Source organism: Salvelinus alpinus, chromosome 22, assembly GCF_045679555.1.
Source record: "Salvelinus alpinus chromosome 22, SLU_Salpinus.1, whole genome shotgun sequence".
Taxonomy (NCBI): domain Eukaryota; kingdom Metazoa; phylum Chordata; class Actinopteri; order Salmoniformes; family Salmonidae; genus Salvelinus; species Salvelinus alpinus.
Window position 1 is genome coordinate 50,688,463 of NC_092107.1, and position 22,420 is coordinate 50,710,882.

At 52.4% G+C, this 22,420-nt stretch overlaps 1 protein-coding gene across 1 annotated transcript in view; it reads right to left on the reverse strand.

Moving 5' to 3' along the window:
- Window positions 1-13,359: 13,359 nt before the first annotated feature.
- dhx34 (DEAH (Asp-Glu-Ala-His) box polypeptide 34) overlaps window positions 13,360-22,420 on the reverse strand; it is a 39,300-nt gene continuing 30,239 nt past the window's right edge. Inside the window, exons 13-16 of the mRNA XM_071360264.1 lie at window positions 19,467-19,769; window positions 19,004-19,189; window positions 15,880-16,027; window positions 13,360-14,254 (exon numbers count right to left, since the gene is read on the reverse strand). Coding sequence (XP_071216365.1) covers window positions 14,106-14,254; window positions 15,880-16,027; window positions 19,004-19,189; window positions 19,467-19,769 — 786 coding nt within the window. The 3' untranslated portion in view covers window positions 13,360-14,105. The remainder of the gene's footprint in view (window positions 14,255-15,879; window positions 16,028-19,003; window positions 19,190-19,466; window positions 19,770-22,420) is intronic.

Sequence of the window (22,420 nt, forward strand, 5' to 3'; positions counted from 1 at the left end):
CCCAGGGGGGTTGGGCAGTGGGGAGGGAGAGGGGGCTAGACCCAGGGGGGTTGGCGGTGTTGCGGGGGCTAGACCCAGGGGGGTTGGAAGTTGTTGGGGGGGGCTAGACCCAGGGGGGTTGGAAGTTGTTGGGGGGGGCTAGACCCAGGGGGGTTGGGCAGTGGGGAGGGAGAGGGAGAGGGGGCTTGGAGGTGTTGGGGGGGAGAGACCCAGGGGGGTTGGAGGTGTTGGGGGGGCTAGACCCAGGGGGGTTGGAGGTGTTGGGGGGGCTAGACCCAGGGGGGTTGGAGGGGGGCTAGACCCAGGGGGGTTGGGCAGTGGGGAGGGAGAGGGGGCTTGGAGGTGTTGGGGGGGCTAGACCCAGGGGGGTTGGAGGTGTTGGGGGGCTAGACCCAGGGGGGTTGGAGGTGTTGGGGGGCTAGACCCAGGGGGGGTTGGAGGGGGGCTAGACCCAGGGGGGTTGGAGGTGTTTGGGGGGCTAGACCCAGAGGGGTTGGAGGTGTTGGGGGGGCTAGACCCAGGGGGGTTGGAGGTGTTGGGGGGGCTAGACCCAGGGGGGTTGGAGGTGTTGGGGGGGCTAGACCCAGGGGGGTTGGAGGTGTTGGGGGGGCTAGACCCAGGGGGGTTGGAGGTGTTGGGGGGGCTAGACCCAGGGGGGTTGGAGGTGTTGGGGGGGCTAGACCCAGGGGTGTTGGGGGGTGTTGGGGGGCTAGACCCAGGGGGTTGGGCAGTGGGGAGGGAGAGGGGGCTAGACCCAGAGGGGTTGGAGGTGTTGGGGGGGCTAGACCCAGGGGGGTTGGAGGTGTTGGGGGGGCTAGACCCAGAGGGGTTGGAGGTGTTGGGGGGCTAGACCCAGGGGGGTTGGAGGGGGGCTAGACCCAGGGGGGTTGGAGGTGTTTGGGGGGGCTAGACCCAGGGGGGTTGGAGGGGGGGGGCTAGACCCAGGGGGGTTGGAGGTGTTTAGGGGGCTAGACCCAGGGGGGTTGGAGGGGGGCTAGACCCAGGGGGTTGGATGTTTGTTGGGACTTTGGGGTGAAGAAACAGACTGTATGGAATGGAGGAGATAGAAAGAGAGGGAGCACGGGGGAAGATGAAATGCGCTCTCTCTTTTAGGGGGTACACTCAGATCTCTTAACCCTAGCCCCCCCACGGCCCCCCAACAGCCTTCCACTCTCTCATTTAGAGGGTACACTCAGATCTCTTAGCCTAGCCCCCCCACAGCCCCCCAACAGCCTTCCACTCTCTCATTTAGGGGGTACACTCAGATCTCTTAGCCCCCCCACCAGCCTTCCACTCTCTCTGAGGGGGTAGACTCAGATCTCTTAACCTAGCCCCCCACGGCCCCCCAACAGCATTCCACTCTCTCATTTAGGGGGTAGACTCAGATCTCTTAACCTAGCCCCCCCACGGCCTTCCACTCTCTCTTTGAGGGGGTAGACTCAGATCTCTTAACCTAGCCCCCCACGGCCCCCCAACAGCCTTCCACTCTCTCATTTAGGGGGTAGACTCAGATCTCTTAACCCTAGCCCCCCACGGCCCCCCAACAGCCTTCCACTCTCTCATTTAGGGGGTACACTCAGATCTCTTAACCCTAGCCCCCCCACGGCCCCCCACCAGCCTTCCACTCTCTCATTTAGGGGGTACACTCAGATCTCTTAACCCTAGTCCCCCCACGGCCCCCAACAGCCTTCCACTCTCTCATTTAGGGGGTACACTCAGATCTCTTAACCCTAGCCCCCCCACGGCCCCCGACAGCCTTCCACTCTCTCATTTCAAACTGGACCCTTCTTTCCCTCACTGGTTCATGTCTGCTGTGGAGGGGGATGTCTATCAGTGTAACACCAGTACCTACAGTATGGAGGGGGGCATCTATCAGTGTAACACCAGTACCTACAGTATGGGAGGGGGACGTCTATCGGTGTAACACCAGTACCTACAGTATGGGAGGGGGACGTCTATCGGTGTAACACCAGTACCTACAGTATGGGAGGGGGACGTCTATCGGTGTAACACCAGTACCTACAGTATGGGAGGGGGACGTCTATCGGTGTAACACCAGTACCTACAGTATGGGAGGGGGACATCTATGTGGCTGCCCTGCACACGGAACACGGGACACGGGACACTGAATGGCGCCAGGTTTAATGAAAATCACCAGGAGCCTTCATAGAGGAGTTACCGTCGTTACTGAGGACTGGCTGCTGATTGTCCTGTCTGGGGTCAGAGGTCAGAAACTGGACTGGGGGAGGAGAGAAGAGACTGATGATGTGTGTACACTGTTTCAACTGGCAGTTTTTTTTTGTTTTGTTTTTTAATTTAGGGAGAAAACACGCAAAAACAAAAAGGACATTTATATATATATATATGATTAGAATTTTGATTGGTATATTTTATTAAACATGTCGACAGGACCCCATCAGTCACAGACACTGGAATGTTGTTTTGAAATTACCTCTGGAACTACCAGATGACCACACACCCCCCTTACCGCTGGTTTAGCTCCGAAGGAGAGAGGGAGGGAGAGTGAGAGGGGGAGAGAGAGACAGAGACAGAGAGAGAGAGGGAGAGGGAGAGAGAGACAGAGAGAGAGACAGAGAGAGAGACAGAGAGAGAGAGAGAGAGAGAGAGAGAGAGAGAGAGAGAGAGAGAGAGAGAGAGAGAGGGAGAGGGAGAGGGAGAGGGAGAGAGAGGGAGGGAGAGAGACAGAGAGAGAGACAGAGAGAGAGACAGAGAGACAGAGAGAGAGAGAGAAAGAGAGGGGGAGAGAGAGGGAGAGAGATAGAGAGAGAGGGAGAGAGATAGACAGAGACAGAGAGAGAGAGGGAGAGGGAGAGAGAGACAGAGAGAGAGACAGAGAGAGAGACAGAGAGACAGAGAGAGAGAGAGAGAGAGAGAGAGGGAGAGAGAGAGAGACAGAGAGAGAGAGGGAGAGGGAGAGAGAGACAGAGAGAGAGACAGAGAGAGAGACAGAGAGAGAGACAGAGAGACAGAGAGAGAGAGAGACAGAGAGAGAGAGAGAGAGAGAGAGAGAGAGAGAGATAAAGAGAGGGGGAGAGAGAGGGAGAGAGATAGAGAGAGAGGGAGAGAGATAGAGAGAGAGATAGAGAGAGAGGGAGAGAGACAGAGAGGGAGAGAGAGAGAGAGGGAGAGAGAGACAGAGAGGGAGAGAGAGGGGGAGAGAGACAGAGAGGGAGAGAGAGGGGGAGAGAGAGAGAGAGGGAGAGAGAGGGGGAGAGAGAGAGAGACAGAGAGAGACAGAGAGGGAGAGAGATAGAGAGAGAGGGAGAGAGACAGAGAGGGGGAGAGAGAGGGGGAGAGGGAGAGAGAGAGATCTCAGTCACAGAGGATGAGCGTGAGGTGAGATAGTGTACTGTATTACAGCACTAGTGTTGTCTTGGGGGTGAGTTCAATATTTAAGTACGAGCACAGTGTTGGGTTAGGGTTCTAGAGGTTAGTGGTAGAGGGTATAGACAGGGCAGGGAGCAGTATATGAGGATGTGTATAGCAGACTGCTGCGTGGAAGAAGAAGTTTAAACAGGACATTCAGAAAGTCTTCAGACCCCTTGACTTTATCAACATTTTGTTACATTACAGCCTTGTTCTAAAATTGATTAAATTGTTTTCCCTCAATCTACACACAATACCCCATAATGACAAAGCGAAAACAAATTTTCTTTCTAATTTATTAAAACCAAACTTAATTATCACATTTACATAAGTATTCAGAGCCTTTACTCAGTACTTTGTTGAAGCACCTTTGGCAGCGATTACAGCCTTGAGTCTTCTTGGGTATGACGCTACAAGCTTGGCACACCTGTATTTGGGGAGTTTCTCCCATTCTTCTCTGCAGGTCCTCTCAAGATCTGTCAGGTTGGATGGGGAGCGTCGCTGCACAGCTATTTTCAGGTCTCTCCAGAGATGTTCGATCGGGTTCAAGTCCTGGCTCTGGCTGGACATTCTGAGACTTGTCCCGAAGCCACTCCTGTGTTGTCTTGGCTTTGTGCTTAGGGTCGTTGTCCTGTTGGAAGGTGAACCTTCACCCCAGTCTGAGGTCCTGAGCGCTCTGGAGCAGGTTTTCATCAAGGATCTCTCTGTACTTTGCTCTGTTAATCTTTCCCTCGATCCTGACTAGTCTCCCAGTCCCTGCTGCTGAAAACATCCCCACTGCATGATGCTGCCACCACCATGCTTCACCATAGGGATGGAGCCAGGTTTCCTCCAGACGTGACGCTTGGCATTCAGGTCAAAGAGTTCAATCTTGATTTCATCAGACCAGAGAATCTTGTTTCTCATGGTCTGAGAGTCCTTTAGGTGCCTTTCGGCAAACACCAAGTGGGCTGTCATGTGCCTTTTACTGAGGAGTGGCTTCTGTCTGGTCACTCTACCATAAAGGCCTGATTGGTGGAGTGCTGCAGAGAATGTTGTCCTTCTGGAAGGTTCTCCCATCTCCACAGAGGAACTCTGGAGCTCTGTCAGAGTTACCATCGGGTTCTTGGTCACCTCCCTGACCATGGCCCTTCTCCCCTGATTGCTCAGTTTGGCCGGGCGTCCAGCTCTAGAAAGTGTCTTGGTGGTTCCAAACTTCTTCCATTTCAGAATGATGAAGGCCACTGTGTTCTTGGGGACCTTCAATGCTGCAGAAATGTTTTGGTACCCTTCCCCAGATCTGTACCTCGTCTCAATCCTGTCTCGGAGCTCTACGGACAATTCCTTCGACCTCATGGCTTGTTTTTTGCTCTGACATGCACTGTCAACTGTGGGACCTTATATAGACAAATCATGTCCAATCAATTGAATTTACCACAGATGGACTCCAATAAAATTTTAGAAACATCAAGGATGATCAATGGAAACAGGAAGCACCTGAGCTTAATTGTGTCTCATAGCAAAGGGTCTGAATTTGCTAAAATTGATAAAATCCTGTTTTTGCTTTGTCATTATGGGGTATTGTATGTAGATTGAGAAAAAATATTAAATCAACTTTAGAATAAGATTGTAAAAATACCAATCTGTAGGCCCAACCCCCCCCCCCCCACCCATGTAAAATACCAATCTGTAGGCCCAAACCCCCCCCAGCCATGTAAAATACCAATCTGTAGGCCCAACCGCCCCCATCACATGACCCAGGCTAGTAGAAAGTGTTCCACTAGTCCCGTCTGTTCCGCTAGCCCAGTCTGTTCCGCTAGCCCCGTCTGTTCCGCTAGCCCAGTCTGTTCCGCTAGCCCCGTCTGTTCCGCTAGCCCCGTCTGTTCCGCTAGCCCCGTCTGTTCCACTAGCCCCGTCTGTTCCACTAGCCCCGTCTGTTCCACTAGCCCCGTCTGTTCCACTAGCCCGTCTGTTCCACTAGCCCGTCTGTTCCGCTAGCCCGTCTGTTCCGCTAGCCCCGTCTGTTCCGCTAGCCCCGTCTGTTCCACTAGCTCGTCTGTTCCACTAGCCCGTCTGTTCCACTAGCCCGTCTGTTCCGCTAGCCTCGTCTGTTCCGCTAGCCCGTCTGTTCCGCTAGCCCGTCTGTTCCGCTAGCCCGTCTGTTCCGCTAGCCCCGTCTGTTCCGCTAGCCCCGTCTGTTCCACTAGCCCCGTCTGTTCCACTAGCCCGTCTGTTCCGCTAGCCCGTCTGTTCCGCTAGCCCGTCTGTTCCGCTAGCCTCGTCTGTTCCGCTAGCCCGTCTGTTCCGCTAGCCCCGTCTGTTCCACTAGCTCGTCTGTTCCGCTAGCCTCGTCTGTTCCGCTAGCCTCGTCTGTTCCGCTAGCCCGTCTGTTCCGCTAGCCCGTCTGTTCCGCTAGCCCGTCTGTTCCGCTAGCCCCGTCTGTTCCGCTAGCCCCGTCTGTTCCACTAGCCCCGTCTGTTCCACTAGCCCCGTCTGTTCCACTAGCCCCGTCTGTTCCACTAGCCCCGTCTGTTCCACTAGCCCCGTCTGTTCCACTAGCCCCGTCTGTTCCACTAGCCCGTCTGTTCCACTAGCCCGTCTGTTCCACTAGCCTCGTCTGTTCCACTAGCCCGTCTGTTCCACTAGCCCGTCTGTTCCACTAGCCTCGTCTGTTCCGCTAGCCCCGTCTGTTCCACTAGCCCCGTCTGTTCCACTAGCCCGTCTGTTCCACTAGCCTCGTCTGTTCCACTAGCCCGTCTGTTCCACTAGCCCGTCTGTTCCACTAGCCCCGTCTGTTCCACTAGTGCTCAAAATCCATCTCTGCTGGTTATGTGGTAGTTATAGATTAGGATGAGAGAAACTAAATTGAGTTGGTGGAACACAGGAGACAGCTCTCGGTTCAGACATCTTGTATTGGCTAAACACGGAAATCCCAGAACTAAAATATTGTGTCAGATATCATGTTACGTGCATCTGTCCATGAGAGATTATGTATAGGCTGACATGTCTGCTTGAGAGTATGGAGTGTTTAAATCCCTGTGTTAATCTATCAGTATGGGAGGGGACGTCTATCAGTGTAACACCCATACCTAGAGTATGGAGTGTTTAAATCCCTGTGTTAATCTACCAGTATGGGAGGGGACGTCTATCAGTGTAACACCAGTACCTACAGTATAGGAGGGTGACGTCTATCAGTGTAACACCCGTACCTACAGTATGGGAGGGGGACGTCTATCAGTGTAACACCAGTACCTACAGTATAGGAGGGGGACGTATATCAGTGTAACACCAGTACTTACAGTATAGGAGGGGGACGTCTATCAGTGTAACACCAGTACCTACAGTATAGGAGGGTGACGTCTATCAGTGTAACACCCGTACCTACAGTATGGGAGGGGGACGTCTATCAGTGTAACACCAGTACCTACAGTATAGGAGGGGGACGTATATCAGTGTAACACCAGTACTTACAGTATAGGAGGGGGACGTCTATCAGTGTAACACCAGTACCTACAGTATAGGAGGGGGACGTATATCAGTGTAACACCAGTACCTACAGTATGGGAGGGGGACGTCTATCAGTGTAACACCAGTACCTACAGTATGGGAGGGGGACGTCTATCAGTGTAACACCCGTACCTACAGTATGGGAGGGGGACGTCTATCAGTGTAACACCAGTACCTACAGTATAGGAGGGGGACGTCTATCAGTGTAACACAGGTTACTATGCCCAGGTAGATGGCAGAAGTACAACTCCAACCAAAGTGTTGTTAAATGACTGTCATTCCTTACAAATCACCGATACATATCAACTGATCTGTACACACACAATATTCAGGTTAGCTGTTGATCTGTACACACACACACACACACACAATATTCAGGTTAGCTGTTGATCTGTACACACACACACAATATTCAGGTTAGCTGTTGATCTGTACACACACACACACAATATTCAGGTTAGCTGTTGATCTGTACACACACACACACACAATATTCAGGTTAGCTGTTGAGCTGTACACACACACACACACAATATTCAGGTTAGCTGTTGATCTGTACACACACACACAATATTCAGGTTAGCTGTTGATGACAAACTAGTCTGACACACACTCAGACAGACACACAAAAGTATATTTCCACCACCGATATGTTTGATCCACACACACAGTGCCGAGGGGGAGCCAGGCTACATGGTATCCCAACACAACACTGAGAGAGAGAGAGCCAGGCTACATGGTATCCCAACCCAACACAGTACTGAGAGAGAGAGAGACAGGCTACATGGTATCCCAACCCAAAACTGAGAGAGAGAGAGAGACAGGCTACATGGTATCCCAACCCAACCCAGTACTGAGAGAGAGACAGGCTACATGGTATCCCAACACAACACTGAGAGAGAGAGAGCCAGGCTACATGGTATCCCAACCCAACACAGTACTGAGAGAGAGAGACAGGCTACATGGTATCCCAACCCAACACAGTACTGAGAGAGAGAGAGACAGGCTACATGGTATCCCAACCCAGTACTGAGAGAGAGAGAGCCAGGCTACATGGTATCCCAACCCAACACAGTACTGAGAGAGAGAGACAGGCTACATGGTATCCCAACCCAGCACAGTACTGAGAGAGAGAGAGAGACAGGCTACATGGTATCCCAACCCAGTACTGAGAGAGAGACAGGCTACATGGTATCCCAACACAACACAGTACTGAGAGAGAGACAGGCTACATGGTATCCCAACACAACACAGTACTGAGAGAGAGAGAGACAGGCTACATGGTATCCCAACCCAGTACTGAGAGAGAGAGAGAGAGAGAGAGACAGGCTACATGGTATCCCAACCCAGTACTGAGAGAGAGACAGGCTACATGGTATCCCAACCCAGTACTGAGAGAGAGAGACAGGCTACATGGTATCCCAACACAGTACTGAGAGAGAGAGACAGGCTACATTGTATCCCAACCCAGTACTGAGAGAGAGACAGGCTACATGGTATCCCAACACAGTACTGAGAGAGAGAGACAGGCTACATGGTATCCCAACACAGTACTGAGAGAGAGAGACAGGCTACATGGTATCCCAACCCAGTACTGAGAGAGAGACAGGCTACATGGTATCCCAACACAGTACTGAGAGAGAGAGACAGGCTACATGGTATCCCAACCCAGTACTGAGAGAGAGAGACAGGCTACATGGTATCCCAACCCAGTACTGAGAGAGAGAGAGAGAGAGAGAGACAGGCTACATGGTATCCAACACAGTACTGAGAGAGAGAGACAGGCTACATGGTATCCCAACCCAGTACTGAGAGAGAGAGAGACAGGCTACATGGTATCCCAACCCAGTACGGAGAGAGAGAGAGACAGGCTACATGGTATCCCAACCCAGTACTGAGAGAGAGAGAGACAGGCTACATGGTATCCAACACAGTACTGAGAGAGAGAGAGACAGGCTACATGGTATCCCAACCCAGTACTGAGAGAGGGACAGGCTACATGGTATCCCAACCCAGTACTGAGAGAGAGACAGGCTACATGGTATCCCAACCCAGTACTGAGACAGGCTACATGGTATCTCAACCCAGTACTGAGAGACAGGCTACATGGTATCCCAACCCAGTACTGAGAGACAGGCTACATGGTATCCCAACACAGTACTGAGAGAGAGAGAGACAGGCTACATGGTATCCCAACCCAGTACTGAGAGAGAGAGAGAGAGAGAGAGACAGGCTACATGGTATCCCAACACAGTACTGAGAGAGAGACAGGCTACATGGTATCCAACACAGTACTGAGAGAGAGAGAGACAGGCTACATGGTATCCCAACACAGTACTGAGAGAGAGACAGCCTACATGGTATCCAACCCAGTACTGAGACAGGCTACATGGTATCCCAACCCAGTACTGAGAGAGAGACAGGCTACATGGTACCCCAACACAGTACTGAGAGAGAGCCAGGCTACATGGTATCCAACCCAGTACTGAGAGAGAGAGAGACAGGCTACATGGTATCCAACCCAGTACTGAGAGAGAGAGAGACAGGCTACATGGTATCCCAACCCAGTACTGAGAGAGAGACAGGCTACATGGTATCTCAACCCAGTACTGAGAGAGAGACAGGCTACATGGTATCCCAACCCAGTACTGAGAGAGAGACAGGCTACATGGTATCTCAACCCAGTACTGAGAGAGAGAGACAGGCTACATGGTATCCAACCCAGTACTGAGAGAGAGAGACAGGCTACATGGTATCCCAACACAGTACTGAGAGAGAGACAGGCTACATGGTATCTCAACCCAGTACTGAGAGAGAGAGACAGGCTACATGGTATCCAACCCAGTACTGAGAGAGAGAGACAGGCTACATGGTATCCCAACCCAGTACTGAGAGAGAGACAGGCTACATGGTATCCCAACCCAGTACTGAGAGAGAGACAGGCTACATGGTATCCCAACCCAGTACTGAGACAGGCTACATGGTATCTCAACCCAGTGCTGATAGAGAGAGAGAGACAGGCTACATGGTATCCCAACCCAGTACTGAGAGAGAGAGAGACAGGCTACATGGTATCCCAACCCAGTACTGAGAGAGAGACAGGCTACATGGTATCTCAACCCAGTACTGAGAGAGAGACAGGCTACATGGTATCCCAACACAACACAGTACTGAGAGAGAGAGAGACAGGCTACATGGTATCCCAACCCAACACAGTACTGAGAGAGAGCCAGGCTACATGGTATCCAACCCAGTACTGAGAGAGAGAGAGACAGGCTACATGGTATCCCAACCCAGTACTGAGAGAGAGAGAGAGAGAGAGAGACAGGCTACATGGTATCCAACACAGTACTGAGAGAGAGAGACAGGCTACATGGTATCCCAACCCAGTACTGAGAGAGAGAGAGACAGGCTACATGGTATCCCAACCCAGTACGGAGAGAGAGAGAGACAGGCTACATGGTACCCCAACCCAGTACTGAGAGAGAGAGAGACAGGCTACATGGTATCCAACACAGTACTGAGAGAGAGAGAGACAGGCTACATGGTATCCCAACCCAGTACTGAGAGAGGGACAGGCTACATGGTATCCCAACCCAGTACTGAGAGAGAGACAGGCTACATGGTATCCCAACCCAGTACTGAGACAGGCTACATGGTATCTCAACCCAGTACTGAGAGACAGGCTACATGGTATCCCAACCCAGTACTGAGAGACAGGCTACATGGTATCCCAACACAGTACTGAGAGAGAGAGAGACAGGCTACATGGTATCCCAACCCAGTACTGAGAGAGAGAGAGAGAGAGACAGACAGGCTACATGGTATCCCAACACAGTACTGAGAGAGAGACAGGCTACATGGTATCCAACACAGTACTGAGAGAGAGAGAGACAGGCTACATGGTATCCCAACACAGTACTGAGAGAGAGACAGCCTACATGGTATCCAACCCAGTACTGAGACAGGCTACATGGTATCCCAACCCAGTACTGAGAGAGAGACAGGCTACATGGTACCCCAACACAGTACTGAGAGAGAGCCAGGCTACATGGTATCCAACCCAGTACTGAGAGAGAGAGAGACAGGCTACATGGTATCCAACCCAGTACTGAGAGAGAGAGAGACAGGCTACATGGTATCCCAACCCAGTACTGAGAGAGAGACAGGCTACATGGTATCTCAACCCAGTACTGAGAGAGACAGGCTACATGGTATCCCAACCCAGTACGGAGAGAGAGACAGGCTACATGGTATCTCAACCCAGTACTGAGAGAGAGAGACAGGCTACATGGTATCCAACCCAGTACTGAGAGAGAGAGACAGGCTACATGGTATCCCAACACAGTACTGAGAGAGAGACAGGCTACATGGTATCTCAACCCAGTACTGAGAGAGAGAGACAGGCTACATGGTATCCAACCCAGTACTGAGAGAGAGAGACAGGCTACATGGTATCCCAACCCAGTACTGAGAGAGAGACAGGCTACATGGTATCCCAACCCAGTACTGAGAGAGAGACAGGCTACATGGTATCCCAACCCAGTACTGAGACAGGCTACATGGTATCTCAACCCAGTGCTGATAGAGAGAGAGAGACAGGCTACATGGTATCCCAACCCAGTACTGAGAGAGAGAGAGACAGGCTACATGGTATCCCAACCCAGTACTGAGAGAGAGACAGGCTACATGGTATCTCAACCCAGTACTGAGAGAGAGACAGGCTACATGGTATCCCAACACAACACAGTACTGAGAGAGAGAGAGACAGGCTACATGGTATCCCAACCCAACACAGTACTGAGAGAGAGAGAGACAGGCTACATGGTATCCAACCCAGTACTGAGAGAGAGAGACAGGCTACATGGTATCCAACCCAGTACTGAGAGAGAGAGACAGGCTACATGGTATCCCAACCCAACCCAGTACTGAGAGAGAGAGACAGGCTACATGGTATCCAACCCAGTACTGAGAGAGAGAGACAGGCTACATGGTATCCCAACCCAGTACTGAGAGAGAGACAGGCTACATGGTATCCCAACCCAGTACTGAGAGAGAGACAGGCTACATGGTATCCCAACCCAGTACTGAGAGAGAGACAGGCTACATGGTATCCAACCCAGTACTGAGAGAGAGAGACAGGCTACATGGTATCCCAACCCAACCCAGTACTGAGAGAGAGAGACAGGCTACATGGTATCCAACCCAGTACTGAGAGAGAGAGACAGGCTACATGGTCTCCCAACCCAGTACTGAGAGAGAGACAGGCTACATGGTATCCCAACCCAGTACTGAGAGAGAGACAGGCTACATGGTATCCCAACCCAGTACTGAGAGAGAGACAGGCTACATGGTATCTCAACACAGTACTGAGAGAGAGACAGGCTACATGGTATCCCAACCCAGTACTGAGAGAGAGACAGGCTACATGGTATCCCAACCCAGTACTGAGAGAGAAAGACAGGCTACATGGTATCCCAACCCAGTACTGAGAGAGAGACAGGCTACATGGTATCCCAACCCAGTACTGAGAGAGAGAGAGAGACAGGCTACATGGTATCTCAACCCAGTACTGAGAGAGAGAGACAGGCTACATGGTATCCCAACCCAGTACTGAGAGAGAGAGAGACAGGCTACATGGTATCCCAACCCAGTACTGAGAGAGAGACAGGCTACATGGTATCCCAACCCAGTACTGAGAGAGAGACAGGCTACATGGTATCTCAACCCAGTACTGAGAGAGAGACAGGCTACATGGTATCCCAACCCAGTACTGAGAGAGAGACAGGCTACATGGTATCCCAACCCAGTACTGAGAGAGAGAGAGAGACAGGCTACATGGTATCCCAACCCAGTACTGAGAGAGAGACAGGCTACATGGTATCTCAACCCAGTACTGAGAGAGAGACAGGCTACATGGTATCCCAACCCAGTACTGAGAGAGAGAGAGACAGGCTACATGGTATCTCAACCCAGTACTGAGAGAGAGACAGGCTACATGGTATCCAACCCAGTACTGAGACAGGCTACATGGTATCCCAACCCAGTACTGAGAGAGAGACAGGCTACATGGTATCTCAACCCAGTACGGAGAGAGAGAGACAGGCTACATGGTATCCCAACCCAGTACTGAGAGAGAGACAGGCTACATGGTATCTCAACCCAGTACTGAGAGAGAGACAGGCTACATGGTATCCCAACCCAGTACTGAGAGAGAGACAGGCTACATGGTATCCCAACCCAGTACTGAGAGAGAGAGACAGGCTACATGGTATCCCAACCCAGTACTGAGAGAGAGACAGGCTACATGGTATCTCAACCCAGTACGGAGAGAGAGAGACAGGCTACATGGTATCCCAACCCAGTACTGATAGACAGGCTACATGGTATCCAACCCAAGGTCCCATTCTTACATCTTAATAAATGTGCCTTTTGATTTGATTAATCAATAACCTGATTTCGTAGTAACTCTGTATTTAAGTACTATTTATATTTTTCTTTTGGGGGGGGGGGTCAATTAATTTATTTCTGCCAATGTGCATTTTAATATGTATTTATTTGTTTCAAAGTAATTACTGAAATATGACCTGTTTATTTATTTAAATGAGATATTTATTCTGATTGGTTAATTTATTTTTTTGGAGACAGGTTTTTTTTTAAATCTTCCGTGCTGTCTGACTTTGTGCCAATGTGCTGCTTTGAGGTGCTCCATATCGTGGGTTTGTATCATCATTAAACACTCCTCTATATTTTAAACAAACGCTTCCTCCCTCTATGACACCTGCATGTCGTTCAGTCTGTTACCATGGAGTTGAGGAGGGGAGCCGACAGCTTCAACCAATATAGGAGTCGAGATGAAAACCAACAACAACAACAAAATCACACGACCAGAAGAAGAAAGAGGCGTGACTCTATGATTTTATTATAAAACATTATTCACTAAACCCTTCGTGTTGTTGATTTCTCCATAGCCGTTAATTGAAGGCCATTACTTTGTCCTGATCAGGTGATCTAGGCAGGAAACTTTAGTGTTTCTCAACGTGCACGTGCTGTCTTCTTGGTGTTTATTAAGGATCTCTGTTTCAACGTCCAGAGTGCACGTGCTGTCTCTTGGTGTTTAAGGATCTCTGTTTCAACGTCCAAAGTGCACGTGCTGTCTCTTGGTGTTTAAGGATCTCTGTTTCAACGTCCAGAGTGCACGTGCTGTCTCTTGGTGTTTAAGGATCTCTGTTTCAACGTCCAGAGTGCATGTGCTGTCTCTTGTGTTTGAGGATCTCTGTAGAAGTGAGCGTCAGGTCCTTGTCACAGACATCACAGTGGTAGACTCTGGCCAGACTGGACACAGAGAACGAAGAGGAGGCTGCCTTCACATCGTCACCCTCTGAAACAGACAACAGCATCTGTTATGTTACGATATATAGATATGCATTAGATACAGTATCCGTCAGTTAGCTTCATTCCTAGAGATCATATTACATATATACAGGGCATTCAGAAAGTATTCAGATCCCTTGACTTTATCCACATTTTGTTACGTTACAGCCTTATTATAAAATGGATTAAATTGTTTTTCCCCTTCATCAATCTACACACAATACCCCATAATGACATCACAATACTCCTTAATGACATCACAATACCCCATAATGACATCACAATAAATACCCCATAATGACAAAGCAAAAACAGTATTTTAGAAAGTTTTGCAAATTTATTACAAATTTAAAAAACAAAGATTTACATAAATATTCAAACCCTTTACTCAGTACTTTGTTGAAGCACCTTTGGCAGCGATTTCAGCCTCAAGTCTTCTTGGGTTTGACACTACAAGCTTGGCACACCTGTATTTGGGGAGTTTCTCCCATTCTTCTCTGCAGATCCTCTCAAGCTCTGTCAGGTTGGATGGGGAGCGTCGCTGCACAGCTATTTTCAGGTCTTTCCAGAGATGCTCGATCAGGTTCAAGTCCGGGCTCTGGCTGGGCCACTCAAGGACTCCAAGACACTCCTGCGTTGTCTTGTCTGTGTGCTTAGGGTTGTTGTCCTATTGGAAGGTGAACCTTCACCCCAGTCTGAGGTCCTGAGTGCTGAGTCTGAGGTCCTGAGATCTCTCTGTACTTTGCTCCGTTCATTTTTCCCTCGATCCTGACTAGTCTCCCAGTCCCTGCCGCCGAGAAACATCCCCACAACATGATACTGCCACCACCATGCTTCACCGTAGGGATGGTCCCAGGTTTTCTCCAGATGTGATGCTTGGCATTCAAGCCAAATAATTCAATCTTGGTTTCATCAGACCAGAGAATCTGGTAAACTCCAAGCAGGCTGTCATGTGCCTTTTGCTGAGGAGTGGCTTCTGTCTGGTCACTCTACCATAAAGGCCTGATTGGTGGAGTGCTGCAGAGATGGTTGTCCTTCTGGAAGGTTCTCCCATCTCCACAGAGGAACTCTGGAGCTCTGTAGGATCTTATATAGACAGGTGTGTGCCTTTCCAAATCATGTCCAATTAATTGAATTTACCACAGGTTGACTCCAAGTTGTAGAAACTATGATTCTCATAGCAAAGGGTCTGAATACTTATTTTACATAAGTTATCTTTTTTAATTTTAATACATTTGCAAAAAAATTCTAAAACTGTTTTCGCTTTGTCATTATGGGGTATTGTGATGTCATTATGGGGTATTGTGATGTCATTATGGGGTATTGTGATGTCATTATGGGGTATTGTGATGTCATTATGGGGTATTGTGTGTAGATTGATGAGGGAAAAAATAATTGCATCCATTTTAGAATAAGGCTGTAATGTAACAAAATGTGGAAAAAGTCAAGGGGTCTGAATACTTTCCGAATGCACTGTATTCCGGGCATCCCAAATAGTACCCTTTCCCCTATATAGTACACTACTATTAACCTCTGGTCAAAAGTAGTGCACTATATAGGGAATAGGGTGCTATAGGGCTCTGGACAAAAGTAGTGCACTATATAGGGAATAGGGTGCCATTTGAGCCTGACCTTTGTCCTGGTTTTCCTGCTGTTCCCCAGGCGGCCTGCAGGTGGCCTCGTGGCTCATCCTCTCCAGCGGTGTGACAGGACTGTACAGGTCACAGTGGGGACAGGACCAGAACGTACGCAGACACTCACTGTAGAGGTCCTTAGAGTCCTGGAGAACAGACACATTACAGTACAGACACATCACAATACAGACGCATTACAGTACAGACATTATAATACAGACACAAAATTACCACACAGACACATTACAGTACAGACACATGGGAACACAGACAGTACAGACGATAACAATACAGACAACATTACAATACAGACACAGCATTACAGTAGAGCCATATTACAGTACAGACATTATAATACAGACAGTACAGACACTCTACAAGTAGACACATAATACAGACAGTACAGACACCCTACAGTAGACCCATAATACAGACAGTACAGGCACTCTACAGTAGACACATAATACAGACAGTACAGACACCCTACAGTAGACCCATAATACAGACAGTACAGGCACTCTACAGTAGACACATAATACAGACAGTACAGGCACCCTACAGTAGACACATAATACAGACAGTACAGACACCCTACAGTAGACCCATACAGTGAACCCACAGTTGACCCCAGATGGACACACAGTTGACCCCAGGTGGAACCCACAGTTGACCCCAGGTGGACCCACGGTTGACCCCAGGTGGACCCACGGTTAACCCCAGGTGGACCCACGGTTGACCCCAGGTGGACCCACAGTTGACCCCAGGTGGAACCCACGGTTGACCCCAGGTGGAACCCACGGTTGACCCACGGTTGACCCCAGGTGGACCCCCAGGTGGACCCACAGTTGACCCCAGGTGGACCCACAGTTGACCCCAGGTGGAACCCACAGTTGACCCCAGGCGGACCCACGGTTGACCCCAGGCGGACCCACGGTTGACCCCAGGCGGACCCACAGTTGACCCCAGGCGGACCCACAGTTGACCCCAGGTGGACCCACAGTTGACCCCAGGCGGACCCACAGTTGACCCCAGGCGGACCCACAGTTGACCCCAGGTGGACCCACGGTTGACCCCAGGTGGACCCCCAGGTGGACCCACAGTTGACCCCAGGTGGACCCACAGTTGACCCCAGGTGGACCCACAGTTGACCCCAGGTGGACCCACAGTTGACCCCAGGTGGTCCACAGTTGATCCCAGGTGGAACCACGGTTGACCCCAGGTGGACCCACAGTTGACCCCAGGCGGACCCACAGTTGACCCCAGGCGGACCCACAGTTGACCCCAGGCGGACCCACAGTTGACCCCAGGTGGACCCCCAGGTGGACCCACAGTTGACCCCAGGTGCTCCACAGTTGACCCCAGGCGGATCCACAGTTGACCCCAGGCGGACCCACAGTTGACCCCAGGCGGACCCACAGTTGATCCCAGGCGGACCCACAGTTGACCCACAGTTGACCCCAGGTGGACCCACAGTTGACCCCAGGTGGACCCACAGTTGACCCCAGGTGGACCCACAGTTGACCCCAGGTGGACCCACAGTTGACCCCAGGCGGACCCACGGTTGACCCCAGGCGGACCCACGGTTGACCCCAGGCGGACCCACGGTTGACCCCAGGCGGACCCACGGTTGACCCCAGGCGGACCCACAGTTGACCCCAGGTGGACCCCAGGTGGACCCCCAGGTGGACCCACAGTTGACCCCAGGTGGAACCCACGGTTGACCCCAGGTGGAACCCACGGTTGACCCCAGGTGGACCCACAGTTGACCCCAGGTGGACCCACGGTTGACCCCAGGTGGAACCCACGGTTGACCCCAGGCGGAACCCACGGTTGACCCCAGGCGGGACCCACAGTTGACCCCAGGTGGACCCACAGTTGACCCCAGGTGGACCCACAGTTGACCCCAGGTGGACCCACAGTTGACCCCAGGCGGACCCACAGTTGACCCCAGGTGGTCCACGGTTGCCCCAGGACCCACAGTTGACCCCAGGCGGACCCACGGTTGACCCCAGGTGGACCCCAGGTGGACAGGTGACCCCGGGTGGAACCCACGGTTGACCCCAGGTGGAACCCACGGTTGACCCACGGTTGACCCCAGGTGGACCCACAGTTGACCCCAGGTGGACCCCAGGTGGACCCCCAGGTGGACCCACAGTTGACCCCGGGTGGAACCCACGGTTGACCCCAGGTGGACCCACGGTTGACCCCAGGTGGAACCCACGGTTGACCCCAGGTGGAACCCACGGTTGACCCACGGTTGACCCCAGGTGGACCCCCAGGTGGACCCACAGTTGATCCCAGGCGGACCCACAGTTGACCCCAGGTGGACCCACGGTTGACCCACAGTTGACCCCAGGCGGACCCACAGTTGACCCCAGGTGGACCCACGGTTGACCCCAGGTGGACCCCCAGGTGGACCCACAGTTGACCCCAGGTGGACCCACAGTTGACCCCAGGTGGTCCACAGTTGACCCCAGGTGGAACCACGGTTGACCCCAGGCGGACCCACAGTTGACCCCAGGCGGACCCACAGTTGACCCCAGGCGGACCCAAAGTTGACCCCAGGTGGACCCACAGTTGACCCCAGGTGGTCCACAGTTGACCCCAGGCGGACCCACGGTTGACCCCAGGTGGACCCACAGTTGATCCCAGGTGGACCCACAGTTGACCCCAGGCGGACCCACAGTTGACCCCAGGCGGACCCAAAGTTGACCCCAGGTGGACCCACAGTTGACCCCAGGTGGTCCACAGTTGACCCCAGGTGGACCCACAGTTGACCCCAGGTGGAACCACGGTTGACCCCAGGCGGACCCACAGTTGACCCCAGGTGGTCCACAGTTGACCCACGGTGGACCCACAGTTGACCCACGGTGGACCCACAGTTGACCCCGGGTTGACCCCAGGTGGACCCATTAAATAGTTGGGAGCATATATAGTGTTGACTAACCGTCTTTTTCTAAAGTTTCCTTTCCGATATTCAAAACTGTTCTGATATGTTTTGGTCTGCGTCGGCTCGTGTTGTTGACTAATCCGATTGGTTAAATCAAAGCTAGAACTGGCCTATGGGGGCTGGTGGAGTCAGTTATCCATCTGTAGTTGGTAATATGATAACCTCTACTCACAGTGAGACAGTTGTAGGTGAAGTATTTGGTGACTTGGAGGCCTCCCTTGATGGTGTCAGGTTGCGCCTCCACCCCAGGGAAAAGGGGGTTCGGGGCATGGGGCTCAGAGAACTCGGACTGGGCCTGAGGACCTACGTAGAGGTTCTGTACCTGCAGGCCTGTCAATCGACGTAGACTGTAGCTCACCTGGAGAGGACGGACAGACAGACAGACAGATGGAGAGGACAGACAGACAGACAGACACCTCAGTGGGGGTGTTCTCATGATGTTATCTCGACAATAAACGAGGGACGTGATGATTAGAGATGGGAGCTTTTCCTGGTCAGATCACACGGTAGGAAAAACAAAGTCCTCGTTTCTATGTTATAACTAGAACCCACCGTTAAAAGATCACCGTTAAATACAAATATACCATATTATAAAGTACTCTTCCTCAATGTTAAAAGGTGAGGTGTTGCCGTACCTCAGTGTACAGCAGGAAGCGGACCAGTCCTTCACTGAGTTTCTCCAGGTCTTTACGGGAGACCCCAGGTACCCCTAGCCCCTCTCCCCTCCCAGCCTTGGCCCTGCTCCCGGCTCCAGCCCCCAGAGTGCCCTGTCCCAGCTGGGCTAGCAGGAGACGCTCCCAGTCGGCCCTGAGAGTGAGGGAGGTGGACAGAACCTTCAGAGCCCCCTCTCCTGTCAGGCCTACCTCCAACCAGCCGTCCACCACCAGCCGGGTACAGTCAGCATTACTGTCCAAGGAGTTAGCTACCAGCAACAGGGCCTGGAAGGGGACATGAACAGACAGTCAGGAGAGAAACACTGCATACGGGAACCATAAAAGGTGTGCTCCTAAAACCAACTCTGATAACATTTCAGTCTGAGGTGGATCTTTGTCAGGCATCGAGCACAGTAGCTGCAGAGAGACTCTGACCCGGTACTGACCTGTTAGGGCTGGGACTATGACACGGTATTGACCTGTTAGGGCTGGGACTCTAACACGGTACTGACCTGTTAGGGCTGGGACTATGACGCGGTACTGACCCGGTACTGACCTGTTAGGGCTGGGACTATGACACGGTATTGACCCGGCACGGCTGGGACTATGACACGGTACTGACCTGTTAGGGCTGGGACTCTGACGCGGTACTGACCCGGTACTGACCTGTTAGGGCTGGGACTATGACGCGGTACTGACCCGGCACGGCTGGGACTATGACACGGTACTGACCTGTTAGGGCTGGGACTCTGACGCGGTACTGACCTGTTAGGGCTGGGACTCTGACGCGGTACTGACCCGGTACTGACCTGTTAGGGCTGGGACTATGACGCGGTACTGACCCGGTACTGACCTGTTAGGGCTGGGACTATGACGCGGTATTGACCCGGCACGGCTGGGACTCTGACACGGTACTGACCTGTTAGGGCTGGGACTATGACACGGTACTGACCCGGTACTGACCTGTTAGGGCTGGGACTATGACACGGTACTGACCTGTTAGGGCTGGGACTATGACACGGTACTGACCTGTTAGGGCTGGGACTATGACACGGTACTGACCTGTTAGGGCTGGGACTATGACACGGTACTGACCTGTTAGGGCTGGGACTATGACACGGTACTGACCTGTTAGGGCTGGGACTATGACACGGTACTGACCTGTTAGGGCTGGGACTATGACACGGTACTGACCTGTTAGGGCTGGGACTATGACACGGTACTGACCTGTTAGGGCTGGGACTATGACACGGTACTGACCTGTTAGGGCTGGGACTATGACACGGTACTGACCTGTTAGGGCTGGGCCTCTGACACGGTACTGACCTGTTAGGGCTGGGACTATGACACGGTACTGACCCGGTACTGACCTGTTAGGGCTGGGACTATGACACGGTACTGACCCGGTACTGACCTGTTAGGGCTGGGACTCTGACGCGGTACTGACCTGTTAGGGCTGGGACTATGACACGGTACTGACCCGGTACTGACCTGTTAGGGCTGGGACTATGACACGGTACTGACCCGGTACTGACCTGTTAGGGCTGGGACTATGACGCGGTACTGACCTGTTAGGGCTGGGACTCTGACGCGGTACTGACCTGTTAGGGCTGGGACTGACACGGTACTGACCTGTTAGGGCTGGGACTATGACACGGTACTGACCCGGTACTGACCTGTTAGGGCTGGGACTATGACACGGTACTGACCCGGTACTGACCTGTTAGGGCTGGGACTATGACACGGTACTGACCCGGTACTGACCTGTTAGGGCTGGGACTATGACACGGTACTGACCTGTTAGGGCTGGGACTATGACACGGTACTGACCTGTTAGGGCTGGGACTATGACACGGTACTGACATGTTAGGGCTGGGACTATGACACGGTACTGACCTGTTAGGGCTGGGACTATGACACGGTACTGACCTGTTAGGGCTGGGACTCTGACACGGTACTGACCCGGTACTGACCTGTTAGGGCTGGGACTATGACACGGTACTGACCTGTTAGGGCTGGGACTCTGACGCGGTACTGACCTGTTAGGGCTGGGACTCTGACGCGGTACTGACCTGTTAGGGCTGGGACTCTGACGCGGTACTGACCTGTTAGGGCTGGGACTCTGACGCGGTACTGACCTGTTAGGGCTGGGACTCTGACGCGGTACTGACCTGTTAGGGCTGGGACTCTGACGCGGTACTGACCTGTTAGGGCTGGGACTCTGACGCGGTACTGACCTGTTAGGGCTGGGACTCTGACGCGGTACTGACCTGTTAGGGCTGGGACTCTGACGCGGTACTGACCTGTTAGGGCTGGGACTCTGACGCGGTATTGACCTGTTAGGGCTGGGACTCTGACGCGGTACTGACCTGTTAGGGCTGGGACTATGACACGGTACTGACCTGTTAGGGCTGGGACTATGACACGGTACTGACCCGGTACTGACCTGTTAGGGCTGGGACTATGACACGGTACTGACCTGTTAGGGCTGGGACTATGACACGGTACTGACCTGTTAGGGCTGGGACTATGACGCGATATTGACCCGGCACGGCTGGGACTCTGACACGGTACTGACCTGTTAGGGCTGGGACTATGACACGGTACTGACCCGGTACTGACCTGTTAGGGCTGGGACTATGACACGGTACTGACCTGTTAGGGCTGGGACTATGACACGGTACTGACCCGGTACTGACCTGTTAGGGCTGGGATTATGACACGGTACTGACCTGTTAGGGCTGGGACTATGACACGGTACTGACCTGTTAGGGCTGGGACTATGACGCGATATTGACCCGGCACGGCTGGGACTCTGACACGGTACTGACCTGTTAGGGCTGGGACTATGACGCGATATTGACCCGGCACGGCTGGGACTCTGACACGGTACTGACCTGTTAGGGCTGGGACTATGACACGGTACTGACCTGTTA